The 20,911-nt window shown below is 41.7% G+C and overlaps 1 protein-coding gene across 1 annotated transcript in view; it reads right to left on the bottom strand.

The window, feature by feature from the left end:
• Positions 1 to 20,911, bottom strand: part of GTF2F2 (general transcription factor IIF subunit 2) — a 134,058-nt gene that overhangs the window by 99,163 nt on the left and 13,984 nt on the right. The window contains exon 5 of the mRNA XM_065411409.1: positions 13,607 to 13,645. Coding sequence (XP_065267481.1) covers positions 13,607 to 13,645 — 39 coding nt within the window. The remainder of the gene's footprint in view (positions 1 to 13,606; positions 13,646 to 20,911) is intronic.

Below are 20,911 nucleotides of genomic sequence, written 5' to 3'. Positions count from 1 at the left end.
CATGACTGCCCTACAAATCATAAAGAAGTTTGTTTCCAGTACTGTCAAAAACAAAACCTGTATAAGCACAAAGTCTGGAGGAGGCGGTCATTCATAATATGTCAAATCATCCATTTTCTTAAACATTTTTTGGATATAATCTTCAGTTCTATTGAATTCTTGATTGGGATTTAAAGTGACTATTGAATTTTAAATAAAGAAAATAGTAAATATTTATTTTGATTGTAACAGTCATTAATACAAAAGATATACTGTCTTTTACCTTTTCAACTGACTTCTTGGCATTTGACCTTTAAAGAAACTGAAGTGGTCTAATGTCAGAGAAGTACTATTTTCTTTACCTTAATATTTCACACTCAAAAAAAAAGGGGGGGGGGGTGCGGGGGGAGAGAGGGCCACAGATCTGGTGATTTTGCATTTACTAAGGGAAATTGTACCTCACTATTAAAAAATGGTAGCCCATACTTAAATTACCACACCAGCCCATCCATAATAGCATAAAACCCAACCCCATCACAAATATGTTTACAAAAAAGAGTAAATCACACTACAATGCTTTTACAAAGGTTAAATGAAAGCTTTTTACTTGACAAGACCTAAGTCCAGGGTGCGCGCTCCCTTCTAGCAGCTGATTACATTACTATCTGAAATAATTCAAGAACCTTTACCACAAACATGTGATGTATTTAAGGTCAGCTATGCCCAGGGGAGAAAAAGCATCCTATGCCCAGGACTAAGGAAAAAAAATTACCCATTGTATTATAAAATTTGTGGGTTTAAGTCTCAAGGATTCAGGCTATTAAACAATTCTTATTAGAAAGCTTCCCAATTCTCATTTAAAATATCATTGGCATCAATGTTTTATAGCAAGCACTTGAGAGCGCCTGCTGCCATATCGACGTCTACCTCCGGTCTGAAATTTGTCAAGCTCTGTCTCTGAAAGTGTATTTTCCAAAAAGTTTAAGCAAAATCCCTTCAGCTGTCTGAATAAGGATTTATGCAGGGAGACAAGAGAATTTTCTTCCTCTCCACATTTAAAAACTGGAGATGTTGCATTAGACAAGATTATAGTAAGAACAATTTGTTTGAAACTGGATACAGACTTGGCAGACCTGTACATCCACTCAGTTTGAAACATTGTTGGATAGTCACGGTATGCAATTTTCAAATAGAAAAAGTCTCCTTTTTAGTCTACAGATGCACCAATAGATCAATACACTGCATGTGTGCACAGCTAGTTAAGTGTACATTTGAATTCAAACACAGCTGACATTTGCCAGAGAAGCTAGTAAGATATGCAACCCAGTTATCTTTAGGGATTTTTTCCCCCCTTTTACCTTAAAAAAAAAAAAAAAAAAAAAAGTAGAAAATTTCATGCTCAGTGTTAATATTGATACAACACTGGAGTTACAGAATCAAGTGCTCAAAAGGTCAGAAAATACCTGAAATTAAGATTGTTCTGGCAATGCTAGCTTGGGCACTATGTATAGATGAAATATTTTCTTTTCCTCTTTTTCTTGTTAAGGGTTAGACTAATGGTGTAATGGTTTATGTATGTATGTATGTATGTATAGGTAAACCACCCTAAAATCCATATTCCCCAAATCAGAAGCGAGTAAAATCAGTTTACCCTCGATTATACTACTAATTAGACTGAACTATTAGGTTCAGCCCTCAATATTAGGCAGAATATAGCTTCACCCACAGGAGGAACACCACAAAATTGGAACTCAGGCCACGTCTAGCGAGCTTAGGCTATGTCTACACTACGCAACTTTTAGCGACACGGCTGTGTTGCTACAGCCATGAGGCTAAAAGGCAGGCAGTGTAGCCACTGTTTGTGAGCACTCCTGCCTACAAAGCACTGTTCTTTTGTCTTTCAGGGGAAGGGGTGTGTTTTTTTAACACCTCTGAATGACAAAAGTTTTGTTGTTCAGTTGCCAGTGTAGACATAACCTGCACACCACTAAGGCTTTCTTTGAGGATGAGGATTGATAGGTCATATATAGGGTGATCGCTTTATGAAAAGTGTTCACCCACAGGTGACAGGGTATTTTTGTCTTTTATCATTTTCCTGTGTGAGTTCATTCAAGAGCATAGCGAGCGTCTTGTTTCACCCATGTAATTGTTATTGGGCATTTAGTGCATTGAATGAGGTATACCACATGTGATATCCATGGAACCTACACATGCCTCTTGAAAGATGTGTTTGGGGGGGTGCTGATCATTGTAGAAGTGGAAATGTGTCTGCACGTTTTGCATCTGTTGTTCTGGCAGGGTCTGATGCCGCTATGAATTGGTGTGTCCTGGTCTCTGGGAAGCTTGTTTCCGATTATGAGCGTGGCGAGGTTGGGGGGTTGTTTAAAGGCCAGAAGTGGGAGTTCAGGAAAGACTTCTTTCAGGATGGGGTCCCCATCGAGTATGGGTTGTAGTTATTTGATGATACCACCTGTACTAGGATCCATATGGGGTAAGTGACAAGTAGAGGTCTGCGGTCAGAGGAGGTTCTATTTCTGTATCGAAGCAGGTTCTCTTGGGGTATTTGAGTGGCCCATTCCATGATGAGATCTATTTCTCTGGTGGAGCGCCCTTGTTTGGTGAAGGTGGTTTGGAGTATGTTACGGTGTTTATCCGAGACTTTCTCCTCAGACCATATTCTGTGGTATCTGAGTGCCAGGCTGCAGATAACAGATTTCTTGGTGTGTTTGGAGTGGTTACTGGACCTATGAAGATAGGTGTGGTGATTCGTGGGTTTCTTTTCTATAGGGTTTCATTGTTGCAGCTGATTATGGTGTACAGGAAGTTGATGTTAGTGTGGGAGTGTTCCTGAGAGATTGATGCTGCAGGAGCTGAGCAACTTTAATGCTTGCTTCCCCAAGGACCAGTGTTTTATATCATCACCTTAACACTTCATTATGATTTTTTTTAAAAAGCTTTTAAATAACTGTATGTCTTATTTAAATTATCATTGCATTTGTAACTATAACAACTGCATAATTGTCAACTAGTCTGAGATGAAAATACTTTTTAGGTAGATATGATTTATTTAATTCCTAATCTAAGGAAAAATTAATTTAAAAAATTCTATGTAAGCTTTTAGAACATCTCACTTGTGCCCCCAAAAAAGTGAACGCTCATGGCTGAAAAGTTAATTTATGAAAATTCAGTAGTGATTCAGTTGATTGGTGTGACAGGTTAGGCAGAGGCAAGAGAGAACAAGACAAAAAGGAACAGCATTATGTTTTGAGGTGCATTTATTCATTGAAAGGAAAACATCCAGAAGGATTCTGAGACTCGACTAGAACAAGCAAGCAGATAGAAAACAAACTGAGTGAAGGGGAAGAGGAAGCTATTGGTCTGGGGAGGGAAATCACAGATATTAAAGGTAGCTCAGGTGGTGGTGATAGATCTCTTTTCATAGAACATTAGCAAAATTACTCTCTTTCAAAGTGGAAAGGAATGGAAGATTAAAGGTGAAACAGGAAGGTTACATTTCAGTAGGAATTGAAGACTGCCAGCAACCTCTGCACTTAGACACAGAATATTGGATTTTAAGCATTCTGAAAAAGGTGCTATACTGAGTCAAGCAAGATTTGAAGATGTCATAGCAAACACACAAACCAGAGTCCTCAAGGTACCAGACAGTAGTTTTATAGGCCCTGTGGTGGTTGTCATACCAGAGGAACTGTCCAGATTTATGATAAATGGAGTAAACTATATAAGAGCAAGAGAACAGAATTTAGATAGCCAACCATCATAGGGGGATTTGTCCCATCTAAATTAGGGAAGAATAAAATTTTTGAGTAGTCAGCTGGAGAAAGAGACGTAGAGGTTGTTTTGTTTAAGAGTTTGTCTAGCTTAGAAAAAGGGGTCAGGTTTAGCTAACATGTTACCTTGACCAGCTAAACTGAGGGGTAATAAGGTTTTAACCTATGTCTATACTAGTGAAAAGATTTTGATTAGGTTGGGGCTGGCTAGTCTTTTGTTAGATAATCCTTCCTAATGTAGACAACCCTAAGGGAGAAATGTTAAACTTGACAAGGAGGTGGCCGCTAATAGTGAAGTCAAGAGCAGTTCAATGAAGGAGAGAGGTAATTCTGCTATGTCAATTAAAAACAAGTCTATGAGGAGATAAGGGTGTGGCATTCACTAAAGAAGTCGAGAAGGAGTAAGACATTTGAGACAAGTAAATTAACGTTTATAAAGCACTTTTAAGATAAAAATGCTACATATTAATATATGGAATGTAATCTTAAATGTTTGTCTCCAGAGATCATCATTTACACAGAAATAAGAGTGGATGAGAAGTGAGGTGAGAACTCCAGAAGGAAGTTAGGGTTCGATGTTAAGGAGTGTGAGAGCTGTAGAGTCTTAATAATCAGGTAAACTGAACAGGAGAGGAAAGTACAGTCACCTGCTAATAGCAGCGCTAGACTCTGGATAATGATTTTACTGAAGTGTGGCATAAGTACCACATGCAGCTAAAGAAACAGTCTTTTAAAAAAAATAGTTTCTACCTGTAGTGGCAATAGATTAACATCATTTCCATTACAGACATGTCATTTAAAACAAATCTTGTTCATTTGAAACCTCTAGAATAGAGTATTACTCTGCTGCTTCAGAAATAAAAAGGTTCCCAAACTGTTAATTACAATTGTACATAATAGTTTTTCACTTAAATCACTATTAGACCGTGAAGACATCTGAGCTCAAGTTAACACACCAACATTTTAAAGTCAAAAAATTAGAAGGTGATTGTTTAAAAATAATCCACCCAAAAGGTCTGCAAATATTTAGTTAATGTTGGTATTGAAACACACACACACACACACACACCCCTTACCTTGGCTTATCCACTCATTATGATGGGGGAACCCTATTAGTTGGTACATCTCTACCTCAATATAATGCTGTCCTCGGGAGCCAAAAAAATCTTACCGCGTTATAGGTGAAACCGCGTTATATCGAACTTGCTTTGATCCGCCGGAGTGCGCAGCCCTGCCCCCCCGGAGCACTACTTTACCACGTTATATCAGAATTTGTGTTATATTGGGTCTTGTTATATCGGGGTACAGGTGTACTTGAAAAATGTGTTTGCATTCTCTGCTGAGTATGAGAATTACAATAGCATGGTCTTTGTTTGTATGATCCTGTGACAGAGTGCAAGCTCACCTGTTAACTCCCTGCACTCTGATCACTCTGCCACCAATTAGTTCCCCAAAGAAAACTGATTAGATAATTAACTTCAATTATCCCGGGGAAGGGGGGGGAAGGCTCAGTGAGCTAAAGAGACATTTAGCCCATCAGCTCAAGACTGATAAGAAGGGCACAAGGAAGGAAAGGGTGGGGTGAACAGGCTAATTGAGCCCACTCTCAAAAAGATTCTAGAGAAGGGAGACCTCTGCTCCTCAGGCCCTGGAGAAAGGGCCAAAAGCACAGGGAACACTGTAAATAGCATTGCTGCACGGGACCGTAAAGATGTTCTTGGAGGGAACACATATAAACAACATAGCGTGGATACCTAACCAGTGGAGGTTTCTGAGCAGGTTTCTGTGATGCAAGAAGGCAGGAGCAGACCACAGCCTGGCTATAGATCCCTATGTTAGATATCTATTAGATGCTCAGGAGTCATCTCAAAATATATTATCTTTGTGGAAATTTAGAGAAGCAACCAGAAATCTGTTTCTCTCCATAGCAAATACCTTTTCTATTATCCAAACAGTGTAATTTAAATTTCTCTTAAGCGCTAGTTCTACTTGAAGCCTAGAAAATGTGAGAAATTGGCATTCCGACACCACACTCTTGAGATATGCAATGGCAAAGAGACAAAATAGAAGACCTTTCCAAATATTAAACAGCAGTTGTTTCTTTGAAGTCACATATCTCAAATGAATGAGTCTGATTAATCTCAAAACAACTAAAAAATTCTGCTTTGGCTTATCATATGCAAAATTTCAGGCAGAAGTGCTTTTTTGTGGATATTTGGGGAATGGGAAATTTATAACTGTATTTTTAATATAAACTACTAAATACAGAGATGCTACTGCAGCCCCACACCTTAGAAACAGATCTCAAATTTCTGAGATGATAAATAGATTGAGGAAAAACAGTTTCTTTATTCACTCCTGACCTGTTCTATCAATGAAGAAGGAAGGAAATTAAGCAAACAAACTAGTGATGAGGGGACTAAGTATTTAGAAACAAATAGAATAAGCAATTGCAACACCAAGTTTAGTATAGTTTGTTGCCTCCCTAGTGCTTACATACATCAGAGATGTTAAACCTTGTGGCAAATACTAGGGAGGAAGCAGTACATTTGTTCAATGTTGAAACCAGTGACACTGAGAAATAAATTAGAGCTCCCGCAAGCTTGGTTGAAAAAAATCAGTAAGAACAAGAAAAGGCCTTTGAGGGTTCTAGTCTTATTAATACTAAGAGTGCTTTGTCTAAGGCTTTCAACTCTCACAATAGTTCCACCATCATGTCTGAAGTCAGTAGAAGACAATGCTTTTGCATCACAGAACTGAAAAAACAGGGGGAAAATAGATGTTCATTTGTTCTGAAAAAATTACAGAGACTGCAGGAGAGACTGAAGATACCTTATCTTCCGGGAGCCCCACCTAAAGTAGCAGTAGTCACTAACAAGGCATTGTAATCCTCTATCTAGTCTGTGGAAGCTGGTTTTGTAATGTGAAGCTCATTCTGGGAATTCATCACAGAGGATATGGAAGAAGATCCTGCAAACTCTCTGATCTGAGCAAGGAGAGTATTTTAGTTTAGTCTACTACATCAACAAACAAGACATGTCTGACATGTCTAGAGAGGCAGGAAACTCTGGAAAGGAACACAAACTTTGCACTTAGAACAGAACCTTGTGGCCTTCAGTTCAGACAGCACATGCCAAGAGTAGTGAAATAGACTGAAAGCTCTAAAGTGAAGTCAATTTGTCTGCATGAGGCACAAACTTTCTTTTTTATTATTGAAATAAATTACAATTAAGGTAAACAATTGCTACTGAAAGAAAACCACTGCAAGCTGAAAACAACATGACAGTGCTGTTAAAGCACACAAATATAATAAAATATTCATAGTATATTGAAATGTATAGTTGGCCACTAGGGACTTCTGATATTTATAATTGCTGGCCCATGTTAATGCATGCTCTTCTCCTTACACTAATATTCCCTCCCTACTTCTTCCTAATGTTTGCAATATCCCTTGTTGTACCAGGTTTTAATCTAGACTGTATACACTCTGGGGCAGGGATTATTATCCTACTCTGTGTTTGTACAGCAAATGAAGCCTCAATCCTGACTAGGGCTTCCAGGCACTACTGAAAAGTTCATAATATAAATGTTGTGTGTAACTGCTCAGTCCTGAAGACACTGAATAGGAGGCAATTAGAGATCCTTGTCCAGGGACGGCTCCAGGCACCAGCCGAGCAAGCTCATGCCTGGGGCGGCAGATTTCAAAGGGCGGCATTCCATCTAATCCTTTTTTTGGTTTGGTTTGGTTTTGCGCTTCACCGCTTTGGCCGCCCCTGCAGGTTTTTTCTTTTTGGTTTACTGCTCCCGCCGCCCTGTAGGGGGCGGAGGAGGGGAGCGCCCTGTAGGGCATCAAGCCCAGTAGGGCAGCCCACGTCCTTCCCTGCCTGCCGAACGGAGCGGCACGGAGCCCTCCCAGCAGGCGGTGCAGCGGGAGGGGCCGCGTGGCAAGCGCCCCGCTTAAGGAAGCCCTGGCCGCCCCCCTTCTCTCTCTCCTCCCCCCACCGCTAGCCGGGGTGCGCACTCCGCTGCCCAGGGTCTGCAGGGACGGGAGTCCCCCTGCACCCACGCTCCCACCGCCCCGCAGGTATTTTTTGTTTGTTTTTATTTTTTCTTTCCTTCGCCGCTCCGGCAGGCGGGGGGGACGACAAACTGGCCCACCTGCCGCTCCGGCCGGGGGCAAGTTTGTCGTCCCCCCCCCTTTGCTGCTCCGGCCGGCCGGTTTGTACCCCCCCCCTTTGCTGCTCCGGCCGGGGGCAGGTTTGTTTCCCGGGCCCCCCCTTTTGCCGCTCCAGCCGGCTGATTTGTTCTCTCTCTCCCGCCCCCTTCGCCGCTCCGGCCAGGGGCAGATTTGTTTTCCTCCTCCCCTCCCCCACCCCCTTGCTGCTCCGGCCGGCCGGGCATTTTTTGCTTTGGGCGGCAAAAAAGCCAGAGCCGGCCCTGTCCTTGTCACATATGACTTCACAAGCTGGAAAATGGTACATTTCACACTTGAATGGTTTTTTTAACTATTAGGTTTTGTTTGTTTTTGGAGAGTAATTCATTGGAGTATTGCACCATAACTGTTGTTGATAACCATATTTCACAGTTACAGCTTTCCTTCAAAACATTATTAGTAAATATATGTTGAAATATTTAAGTGGAAGAAAGGAAATCTAATTTGAGCCTAACAGCAAATCTTTCTTAAATTGTTGCACAAAATTACATAACCTTATACAAATTTCCATACAAATTTTACTGCTCTCCCTGCTCTACAGAATTGTTTGCGCTGTATTCCATGTTTTCTAGCGCAAATGTCATCAAAACCTAAAATACTCTAAATAATTTCCTTTCTTTCAACATTATTTCACATTCCTTACTATATTAGGTTTCTCTATCTACAGACAGTTTAAGAATTAAGTATTTGTGTCTACAATTTGCCAGCACATGAATATTTGTGGCAGACAAAATTTACACACTAGGTTCACGCTGTACTGCCTGAGGTATATCAAATAATTTACTCCTTTTGCTTGAATGCACAAGGGAAACTGTAAAAAGGATGCATCTCTTCCCACCAGAACAGAAGGCATCAAGATTGCCCACTGGCAAGTTCAGGAAAAGAATACGAGTGACAAGTTGTCCAAAAGGAAAATATGCGTTAAGTAGCAGTTGTTCAGGGCTTGCTATGAATTCATGTCAAGATTTTGAAACCTGAATTTAGATCTGTTACGTGTACAATTGGCTTGCTACAGCTCCAAGTATCTCATAGATACATAGCTTATCATTCATATCAACTAGTGAATAAACATACAGGTCACAGATATGCACATACTCTCAAGGAACAATATCAATTTAAAAGAAAAGAGTAATTTTATTTTCATCTATAGATAACATCTGTATATACCCACTACATACAAAAGCTGTGTGAAAAGAATATTAAGTTTGCAAAGTTAAGCTTTCAAAATTTAGAAAATGTCAGCACTAAGGTTGCCCATGCAACTTTAACTTAGACAAGTGCATTATGTCACAGTCTTTAATTATATGATCACACATTTCTTCCCAGCACCTGTCTCACAAAGGATGGATGGTACTCAGGGACTGAAGCTGCTGTTGAGTATTTCTTTTTATTCTCACCAATGTGGCCCTATACCTTCTCTACTGTACACCACCCATACCTTGCACTACATATGGAATTGATTTCTCCATGAGCTTTTCTATGGCACCCATCTCCATAGTATCTGAGCCTCAAACATATTCATGAATCTGTCTTTGCAGCACCCCTGCAAGTTAAGGAGTGCTTTTACACATGAGAAATGAGGACACAGATTTTAAGGCCAAATCTCACAAGAATTTCCACTAATTAAGGCAGTTAGGGATGGATTCTTCCAACTCCTTATTTGTGTTGTTAGCACTTTGTATGTTCAAGGCACAGTATATGCATTAATTAAATCATCCTCATTGCCCATGTGAGGAAGGTGGGTAGGTATTATAATCCTCATTTTATAGCTAGGGAAATAGTGACATGCCCAAACCCACATAATGAGCCAATGACAGAACCAGGATTAGAATTTAGGGCCTCCTGGTTCCTAACCCAGTGCTCGTTCCTGGAGACAGTGGTATGTTACTGCTGAGCATCCACAGCTTCCATTGACTTCAGTAGTCGTAAGTGCTCAGCACTTCTGAACGTCAGGCAAAGGTGTCCCATACTGGGCACACAGAAAGCAGGTAACACACAATTAGTGGACACCTCTGAAAATGTCTGGTTAAGTGACTTGCTCAGCATCACATAAGAAGTCAATAAAACAGCCCGTTCTCCTGCGTGTCATTCAGCAGCCTTAACCATGACACCATGTACTCTTTTCCTACACTCCTCTGCTTAATCCACTTTACACCTTCCAACTTCTGCAGTGAATAAGTTAGGGATCCTACAGACAACAGCCTTGATCAATACACAACCCTGATTCAGTGCCTGAGCGTTGACCATACTACACATTGAATGAAGCAGGATCCCTGTAGAAAAAATAGTATGCGATCATTCTAATTGAAGACTGGCTCATAAGGCGTACACAGAAAGGGACTAGATTAAGGTTAAGTGGGCAACCTTATTTCTGGTATTTCCTAACTTTTGAGTGATTGCCTTAGCAGCCCTCATAACATTCTTTTTGCATAGCTTTTCTCTTCTTCCCATGTAATTCCCATGGGGCAGGGGGGCGCGGGGAGGGCTGCCTGCAGCAAGTGGGGGGGGGGGCGGCATGCAGGGGAACTCCCCGCCCCAGCTCACCTCTGCTCCGCCTCCTCCCCTGAGCACGCCGCCCCGCTCTGCTTCTCTCCCTCCCAGGCTTGTGGCACCAAACAGCTGATTGGCACCGCCAGCCTGGGAGGCGGGAGAAGTGGAACAGGACGGCTGCTCGGGGAGGAGGTGGAGCAGAGGTGAGCTGGGGTGGAGAGCTGCCGCACGGCTCCCCAGGCGGAGCGGGGAGCTGCCACGGGGGGGGGGGGGGCTCAGGGTGTGGGGGCGTGCCTCAGGGCAGAGGGAGGGGTGGGAAGCTGCTGCAGGGCTCGGGGAGGGGGCGGAGCAGAGGTGAGCTGGGGAGCTGCCACACGGCTCCCCGGGCCGGGGGGGGGGGGGGGAGCTGCCGCGGGGGGGGGCACCTCAGGGCAGAGGGGGGGTGGGGAGCTGCCGCAGGGCTCGGGGAGGGTGCAAGGTGGAAGTTTCGCCTAGGGTGCAAAACATCCTTGCACCGGCCCTGCCCTTTCCTATTAGTTTCTAACACTTAGGTTTTTTTGAGTGCCACTGCACACTGAGCAGAGGTTTTGAGGGAACTATCCACAATGATTCCAAGATCTCTTCCTTGAATGTTAACAGCTAATTTAGGCCCCATCATTTTGTCTGTATAGTTGTACTGTATGTTGTATGTAGAAAGGTTAACCAAATAAAATAAATGTGACAGCCAAGATTTTTTTCTGTAAACATTGTGTTGTAAGTCCCACTCTATCCATCAATTTATTAGTATCCATCCCCTGTCTCTAGTTTTTTAGATTCTAAATTCTTCAGGTAGGGATCATCTTTTCATTATGTGTACACAAGTGCCTAGTATAATGGGACTCCAATCCCTGATTGAGGTCTGTAAGCACTACTGCAATACAAATAATAATGAGGCACAACAAAATCCCAAACTGCTGCACTTATCTACATGTAAGCATGTGGTCAACAGGGGTAAGTCACGTAGGGTGCCTATGATGGGAGAAGTAATAATTTAATAATTCCCCAGAAGAGGAATGGAGTGTGACAGTTCTACTGCAGTCATGTATATATATACATACATACATACAATAAAATAATGTTAAAATAATACAGCATAAATGGTACCATTCTGAAAGATTTTAACAATTACTAGCTGCTGTACATACACCAGCTGAAAGCAGCAAATCTCACCTTCCAGGTAGTATAAAACTTTCACCTCTAAGTTCATTACAGACCAGTTGTTTAAGTCACAACACAGATAAAATACAAGAGTAAAACAGTAATCAGAATGAACAGATTTTAACAAATAATCGTGTAACATTCCCAACTATAAATACACTATGGAATTGTATAAATGCATTCCCAACTCAAACATTTCTAAGCACTCATCATGATCCCTTTGACATGGTTAGTCCATTTTATCAGAAAGCATCTCAATCAGCTCAGTACTGGAAACCTATCCCTTCTCAGAAATAATTATTCCCAGTACCCAGAACTAAATGGTATGCTCTTTCAGCAACCTTTAAAGCTAAGATGTGATTCAAATAAAAGTCAAAATATTGGAACATTAAAAGATTTATATGGAGGTGGATGAAAAATAATATTCTGGTGAGTCATTCTGAAACAGTTAATATTGGACATGTGTTTAAGGATTGTTTTGAGGGAAGACAAGGAAGAAGCCAGTCTTTGCAATCCATCTAAATCTAAAATCCCTTTCATTACCCTTTACTGAGTGTCATCATAGCCCTTACGGTACTTTATTTGTACATGTAAATGGTAACCCATGTTCTGAGAAGACTTACATTTCTCTCCACATTTTATGTTAGCTATGTCTAATATCCCCATTCCCCAAGTTCTTACTTAGTATTGGCCCTTATTTCCTTCTGCATTTTAACGATATTTTCATTCTCCATCAAACAAAAGCTTTTCATTTCAAAAAAGAGGAATTGGACCTTTTCCTAAGTAACACTTAACACTATCATGCTCTCAGGTGCTCATTTGGAAACTCCAGCAACGAAATCGTATATAAACATGTTGCTGACCTTAGTAAAATCAATAGAACAGTTTGTTTCTAGGCAAGCCATATCTGATTTTCTGCGACTAATCAGAGATAGTCCAAATGTACGTGTGACTTCCTTCATACCATACTTCTCTACCTTTCGGTAAGAGCACAAAAGACTATTTCTATACTTATTACATTCTTTATTGTAGCAACTATGGCTCATCATTTGAAAATGTAGTTTTCCTACAATTAGAAAAGAAATCTTAATATACACAGATTGGTTATTATACAAAATAATTCTTTAAAATGCTTGCTTTGACACACAATTTGAAAGAGACAATGGATCCCATCTTCTCAAAATGTATATGTGCAGACTTTATTTTATTAGTGTTCATGTTGCGCATTAACTGATAGATATTTCTTGTGCTAAACTTCCTATCCCAGTGGCTCTCTGAACTAAAGATCACTGATGTGTGCTCCATCAATTTGAACTGATTTAAATATCACTATCATCTTTAACCCTATTTGATAAGCCACTTTTGAAACAACCACCTTACTACTGATCCAAGTATTATTTTTTCCTTTCTTGACTCTTCCTTGACAATTATATCCTGTGCACAACAGTTAAGTATGCAGAATCGAATGAATGCAATACAACCAATATATGACCTTTTTGATTTCTGACTCTGTAGGGTTAAACCCAAATACTACGTTTTGGGAATGAGACAGAATAAAAATACTTTCCCATCAAAAAGTCAGAACAAACTACAAATTATCAAACATGAGACCACAAAAAAAACCCAAACCCAAAAACAGAAATACTGAATCCAAACACTTAAAAAAAGATTCTAAGAAATATTAAGGATTTACTAGTCTTCCTTTCCTAGTAACTTTACATTTCTTGTAAAATCTATGAATAATTTAAGTCTCTCAGTATAGCAGTCAATCAATTCAAGTTATTTTTCAAATGTATGGTGTTTCTCTATCTAGTCACCCTGAACAAACCTTTAAGAAATTAGCACACTAAAACTAAAATAGAAAAACTGAAAATGAGGATTTCTTTATTAGATGCAAAGCATTTCTCAGGTGTACCAGGCAGTTGAGTCCAACACTTACCAGCATTGCTGTTCTCAGATTTTTCTTCTGGCTGGCTTTCTGCAGAAAAAGAACAATAATGTTTCTTTGATCTTGGAGTATGACAAAAATTATTCTAAAGTATGTCTAAGAAGTGACTTGCAAAAATCCAAGAATATACAAGTGGATAAAAGGGATGAGAAATAGCACAAACACAGGAGTCATTTCCTTAGAGTTTATAAATATACTTTGAAAGAGGCAATTCCCCACAAAGAGCAACAAAAGTCTCATTTGGAGTCCAAGCCTACAACAAACTCCATGCAGGAGCACCCCTAAGCTCCTGTTAATAGGGCTCCATCTGAGTGCAGGCAGCTGCCTATATGGAGTCAGTGACAAGACTGGATTTAAATAATGAATAGAAACCTTCTACTTCACTAGGCCATGCTGGTCAAAACTCATTTTATTTTGTAGGTTTAGAAATGCAGACTGATCTGAAGAGAGATCTGCACTCATGCAGTTTGCAAGGAGTAGAAATGGGGAGAAGACTGGATACAGTTGAACCAGGTTAAGTCTCTATAGTCTGTTAGATATATATCCTGGTTTCAGATGGAGAGTATAAGAATTTCCAGAATATGGGTAGTGATCGTTAATTAGCATGAGATGATCACCTCTCAAACAGTCTATTCTACAGCTATCTTGCAGCTTAGTATACAAAATAAGAATGTGTTTCTGTAACCTTACTTCCACAGCTGTCTGATTTACCATTTGACTATTATTGTTTCTATAACTGTAGTCCTAAACAGCCCCCAAATGAGACTAGAGCCCCTTTGTGCTAGGCACTGTATATACACAGAGTCCCTGCTCCAAGGCACTTATAATAAAATAGACAGGACAGAAGGGGCGGGGGGGAAACAGAGTGATGAAGTAACTTGCTGAAACTTACAAGCATCCTATCCCCTATACCGGAGGTGGGCAAACTACGGCCCGCAGGACACATCCGGCCCATAGGCCTGTCCTGCCCGGCCCTTGAGCTCCTGGCCGGGGAGGCTAGCCCCCACTGTCTCCACTTCCCCGCTGTCCCCCCCTTCCCCACAGCCACGCCACTGCGTGGGCAGCGCTCTGGGCAGCGGGGTTGCGCACTCCTGCCGAGCAGGCGGCACAGCTGCCAGACATGCTGCTCTGAGCGGCATGGTAAGGGGGCCGGGGCAGGGGGGTTGGATAAGGGACAGGGGGTCCCGGGGGGCAGTCAGGGGGCGGGGGTGTGGATGGGATCAGAGCAGTCAGGGGACTGGGAGCAGGGGGGTTGGATAGGGTGTGGGGTCCTGGGGGCGGTTAGGGGACAAGGAGCAGGGGGGGTTGGATGGGTCAGGGGTTCTGAGGGGGGCAGTCAGGGGGCAGGGGGTCCCGGGAGGGGGTGGTTAGGGGACAAGGAACAGGGTGGGTTGGATGGGTCAGGGGTTCTGAGGGGGGCAGTCAGGGGGCAGGGGGTCCCGGGAGGGGGTGGTTAGGGGACAAGGAACAGGGTGGGTTAGATGGGTCAGGGGTTCTGAGGGGGGCAGTCAGGGGGTGGGAAGTGGGAGGGGTCGGATGGGGGCAGGGGCCAGGTTGTTTGGGGAGGCACAGCCTTCCCTACCTGGCCCTCCATACAGTTTTGCAACCCCAATGTGGCCCTTGGGCCAAAAAGTTTGCCCACCCCTGCCCTATACTAAGGTCTGCATGGCACAAACTACAGATACACAACCTTGCAAGAGATGGAAGACAGTGGATATATTTGACTGAATTGAACCCTAAACAGCTACAGAATTCTGTAAAGATATATTTCTACACAGAAGTATGACAACTTAAAATTAAACTGAATTCTTTCTCCCTGCCTCCACCTCTCCTAAATGTTTTCCAGGATTGGGAATAAAACCAGTATTTCCTCCTTTTGATACGGTGTCACACCAATAGGAGATATTTGTCCTTAGCTACTCAATTCAACAGACTTGCCAAAGCGACCATTACAGATTATTTACTTAGATCCTAGAGTGGGTTATCACTGTAGTTCAGTGAGTATTTTTTATTTATTTATTTATTTTTAAGTTCAGTTTGTTTCCTCATTTTCTGCCTGTGAGGACTGACAGGCTAAATGCATTAGAAAAAAATGAAGTCTCTCACAAAAATCTCCTTCTAGGCACTGCCTCTCGAGGGTTCATGATAGAGGGTACTATTTGCTCAATGAGAGAACAAAATCAACTATCACATATATCTACACATAGAGGATATATTATAGCTTTCTTGCCCTACAGCATCCCCAAAATTAGTGCAGATTCCTGGCAACATTCAAATACACTGGCATTTTATTCCTGTAGGAATAATATAACATGTCTTTTCCTGTTCAGATGCCCCTTTAACATGTTATACTTGTCATACATACGTTGTACGGTATTACCCAAACATTAAAGTAAACAGTATCCCAATTTGGTTGTACAGGTAATTTATTTCCACAAAATTCTGTAAGCACAACAATGTACGAGCCTTACTGAAGTCTCAAATGGACAAACTATAAGAGATAATCTATCCCTAACTAGGTTATAAAATAAGGGAAAAGTCATTATTAAGGTTATAAGAGTCATGATTTTTTGGTTCACAAGCTGCAGACACTTAAGTTGTGGTTTTAGTGCACGGAGACATCAGCATGGGGACACTCACAAGACGACACTCCCATGGGGGTTAAGTCTCAGGCTTCCTCTTAACCCTTTTCCTGACAAGGAATGAAGACATGCCCCCTCTCCCCCAGGGAACCCCAGATGGAGCACGATCACATACACGCTCCAGCACCTTCTTCCAAGCCATGCAGCCTCCCTTCCAAGGCAGTAGAGCAGCACAGAACACTGTGTCCCTCACCTGGCTCTGGAAGGCAAACACAATGGAGGGGCAAACAGGCCAAATATGAGTGAGTGGCTTTGTGACTTGGTGCAAAGGGTCACAATGCCAGTCAAATCTACAGCAACTATAAAAAGTTGCAGTTACTACAACAAAATTATGGCCTCCAATTTTCTTAAAGCCTTGATCATTATAGAAAGCTATTTCGTAATTCCAGAGTCTATATACTCCTAAAGTCTTCAAGTAAGCTCTACCACAGGTCATTTCTCAGCATTTGAGCAATGTAAGGTTTGTTATTCAGCTAAGACGTGGTGGGCAAACTTTTTGGGCCGAGGGCCACATCTGGGTGGGGAAATTGTATGCAGGGCCGGGACAGGGGGTTGGGGTGAGGGAGGGAGGGAGTGCAGGGTGTGGGAGGGGGTGCGGTGTGCAGGAAGGGGCTCAGGGCAAGGGATTGGGGCAGAGGAGGGGTGCGGGGTATATGAGGGGGCTCAGGGAAGGGTGTTGGGGTGCAGGAGGGAGCTCAGGGCAGGGGGTTGGGGTAAGGAGGGGTGCAGGGTGTACAAGGGGGCTCCCTGCATGCCTGCCCTGTCCCTGCGCTGCTCTCGGAAGCGCTGCGGCCCCTGGGGGAGGGAGGGCAGGCGGAGGGCTCCGCATGCGCTGCCCTTGCCGCACCTCCAGGTACCTCCCCCGAATCTCCCACTGGCCGCGGTTCCCCGTTCCTGGCCAATGGGAGCTGTGGGGGGCGGTGCCTGGAGGCAAGGGAAACACACGGAGCCCAGGGACGTGTTGCCGGCCACTTCTGAGAGCGGCACGGGGCCCACGGCATCACAGGGGGCAATCCCGCGAGCCCGGATCCAAAGGGCCCTGAGGACCATAGTTTGCCCACCCCTGAGCTAAGACTACTGCATAAAAAGGCAACACGCTTAGGCAGTTCACATCGTTCTTTAGATTCTAGATAAAGTTATCAAGTTCTACAAATGGGACGAGTCAGTTTGCTTTTACTTAGCCACAGAATATGTCCTCAATAGCAGATATAAAACTAGAATTCCAGTCTTAGAAAAATATTCAGCCCCTTCCTCATAATTAGGCAATTTGTTTATTATATGTAGCCCATATGTTTTCATAAACATTTTTGGGCCTTCCCTCTCTTTCAGTACTAACTTCAGACACTTGGAGGAAGTACCTCTTCTGCCTAGTTACTAAGCATATTTTATCACTGCAGATTTGTTCAGTCTCATTGATGTAGGAGTAAAAAAGCCAAATCCTATTGCCCAACATTCTGGGAACCTCTCATACATCAAGGTGGCTATATAATCTTTAAAGTTACTACAGTAGACATGTTGCCAACCCCATTCCCCACACAGTGAATCAACTTTCACCACCTAAAATTTATTTTGCACTTCATATCCTCAACATGCCTTATTTGGATTTATACAAGAATTGAAAAGGTTGCTTATCCAAGGCTCAGGACATTCTAGTTAAAACAACAAAAGTGAAATGAAATAGCTTAGTCAGCCACACTCAATCAACTAATAAACATCTGTTAATCTTCACCACACCCATTAGGAAGGGTGAGCAAACACCATCCCCATTTTACAGATGGAGAAGCTGAGGCAGAGAGATTTGCCCAAAGTGAGTGAAGGGCTGGTATCATCCATCAAAATGCAGTCTGTAAAGAAGTCAGTTGGAGTAGTATTTTTGGTTTTCTGATAATAGAATGCAGCTTCTTTATGATCTTTGCAAATATTTTGGAATCTGCATTAACGAGATAGATCTAAAAGGCTACTGTTGCTTCTACTTCTTTTGATCATGTGGCTGTCAATGGGTTTTCTCCTCCTGCTGCTATAGCTCCACAGTCAGTCCGTAAAAAATTAAAGTACATAAAGTAACAAAGAGGTATTAAATGAGACCTCAGAGGTATCTTGGACAACAGAATGTGTGACTAAGTGCTAGAATCACAAGAGTACAGACAACTGGAAAGGGTGGCAGGAGCAGGAAGGATATAATTTTCTGGGGCTCTATCTTCCTCTTTTTTATAACTTTTCGTTTTATTTTTCAGAAATTTCATATTTCATTTTATCCTGGGTGGAAGCCCTGGGGAGTGTCCTGCCCTCTGAGGGGGTTGGACAGATATCAAGAAAAACAGCAGCTTTCAATAATGTGGCAGAAGTTATTTTGTTCAACAACAACAACTGAGCTGAAAACTCATAGACCATAATTTAGCCTTACTGTGGTTTGAAATAACAACACAAGATGCTAAAAATCTTGAAAACTGAGGAATTTATAGAAAACAAAAAAAAGTGATTATAGTGATGTTAGCAGCATTGCTTGAAGGAGGGGAGAAACATTTTTCTAGGACTGTAATCACTTTCTATAAGTAAAATCTTTTCTCCAAAATTCTTAAAATGGCTGGTACGTCTGAGGTTTCAAAGATGTCAACTGGTAACAACAAACCCTAAGTACAAACTGTGAATATTAATACTGGTTGGTACACAACTGCATGTGAAGAATCTAATTCTGCAGTAGTGGCTCTGCATGCCAGCTCAGAAAGGGTTTTCCACGTGGGAATTAGTATGGAAAAAGAGACTAAGTCAGTTGTGGAAAAAGAAAATTAAGTAGTTATGAGGGTGGAGAGACAGTGAGTACGACATATTAAGAGACATGGGCAGATGAAGAGGGAGGGACAGAATTACCTGAAGCTTTGAATGCAATCACAAAAAGCTTGAAATTGATGCACTGGAAAGTCTCGAAGAGAGGAGTATCACTCAGAAAAAACTGGCATGGATGATATTAGCAGCTGCATTTTTGTTAAGGGATGTAGGTCATGATAGTACACATAATCAGTCCATCGAACACTGAATGCCTCTTGGAGAGAGATAGATAATATAGTTATTTTCTGTGCTGTTTATGTTGGAATTCTCTATACTATGACTGTTCAACAGAAACAATTTCTTACATAAGATTAGAAGGTAGAAATTACTAATAGGTGTTCAGAAACCACACTGAGCCATATAAGTAACTAGACAGCTTTAGTTTTAAGAATTTGGTTATTTCCTAGATTTTTCCACCCACTTTTAAAAAGAAACATTAACACCACATTTTGTAACTCAATGTGGCAGCTTGATCTATGACATATAGTAAGTTTAGAGTAAAAAAAAAAAAAAAAAAAAGAAGCAGCAGCATTTAACTTGCATCTAGGAACAAGTCATTAGAAAGAGAAAGTCCAGGACCTATGGAGCCAAACTCAAAATTCCACGTAAGCGGGACCAACTCCACCCAATTTACTGGAATTATCCACCTTATACTAGGTTTCAATTGGCCCATAGTTAAAATCTACACATATCCCATATGTTGGGCCGGATCCTGCTGTTCTGAATCACACAAGTAGCACATTTTTCCAAGCAGTTCTACCCAAGATCTAACATAGTAAGAAAAGCACTTTTCATCATCCATTGAAAGTAATGTTAAAATTTACAGTCAGCATTTCTGAGCTACCTGCTGTCACAAAATGATGTAAGGGGCTACTAAAATAGGATGGGAACTGATTTATAGTCACATTCAGAAAAGAAAGTGTACTGCTAAATATTTAACATAATCACCCTCCAATTTTTGATCCAGGATTGAAACGGTCAAATAATGCTACTTTCTAGTCCCATGGTGGCTGCCAGTAGAAAGCTCAGAAATGACAATTTTAATCAAACATGTCCAGTCTGAAAGAGAAACCTTACCCATATATTAAAAAAACACCCTCATTTTGCTCAGTGTAGCATATTGGAATATATGCAAACACCTCCAAAAACATCCCCTCCCCACCCCAAAAAAATTACAACTATGATAACTGATGACAAAGATAAGACAAAATGACTGGAAGCACAAATAGCATTGTTGCATAGCAACTGGTGATGCACATATGGTGATGTTTATGGAACAGGATGTAGTTCATATTTATTGCAAAAATAAGACCAAAAATCAGCCTAGACAGCAAGAGAAACAATTGTGTTCTGGGTTCCCCGTGCAACAATCATAGAAACCACACCTTCCAGTTACATAGCTTTCGTAAACTGATCTTCAGGAACATTACCCAGGCATTAGTGTTTTACCGAGCAATAGGATACATACACATTGCAGATAACATACACTAGTATCCTTACCAAAAAAGGCTGCATAAGCCAAACCAGCCAAGTAACATTTCTGAGAGGTGGGTATCAGCTATCAACCTACACTAAATAGATACTCCTCTACCCAGATATAACGCTGTCCTTGGGAGCCAAAAAAATCTTACTGCGTTATAGGTGAAACCGCATTATATTGAACTTGCTTTGATCCACCGGAGTGCGCAGCCCCGCCCCCCCGGAGCACTGCTTTACAGCGTTATATCCGAATTCATGTTATATCGGGTAGCGTTATATCGGGGTAGAGGTGTATTTCAATTGTTATTTTGTAGTTGGACAATACAGCAAATTAGTTTGGCATTTTGTA

This window comes from Emys orbicularis, chromosome 1 (genome assembly GCF_028017835.1).
Source record: "Emys orbicularis isolate rEmyOrb1 chromosome 1, rEmyOrb1.hap1, whole genome shotgun sequence".
NCBI classification, from domain to species: Eukaryota; Metazoa; Chordata; order Testudines; family Emydidae; genus Emys; species Emys orbicularis.
This window is presented reverse-complemented; position numbering and strand designations above follow the sequence as displayed.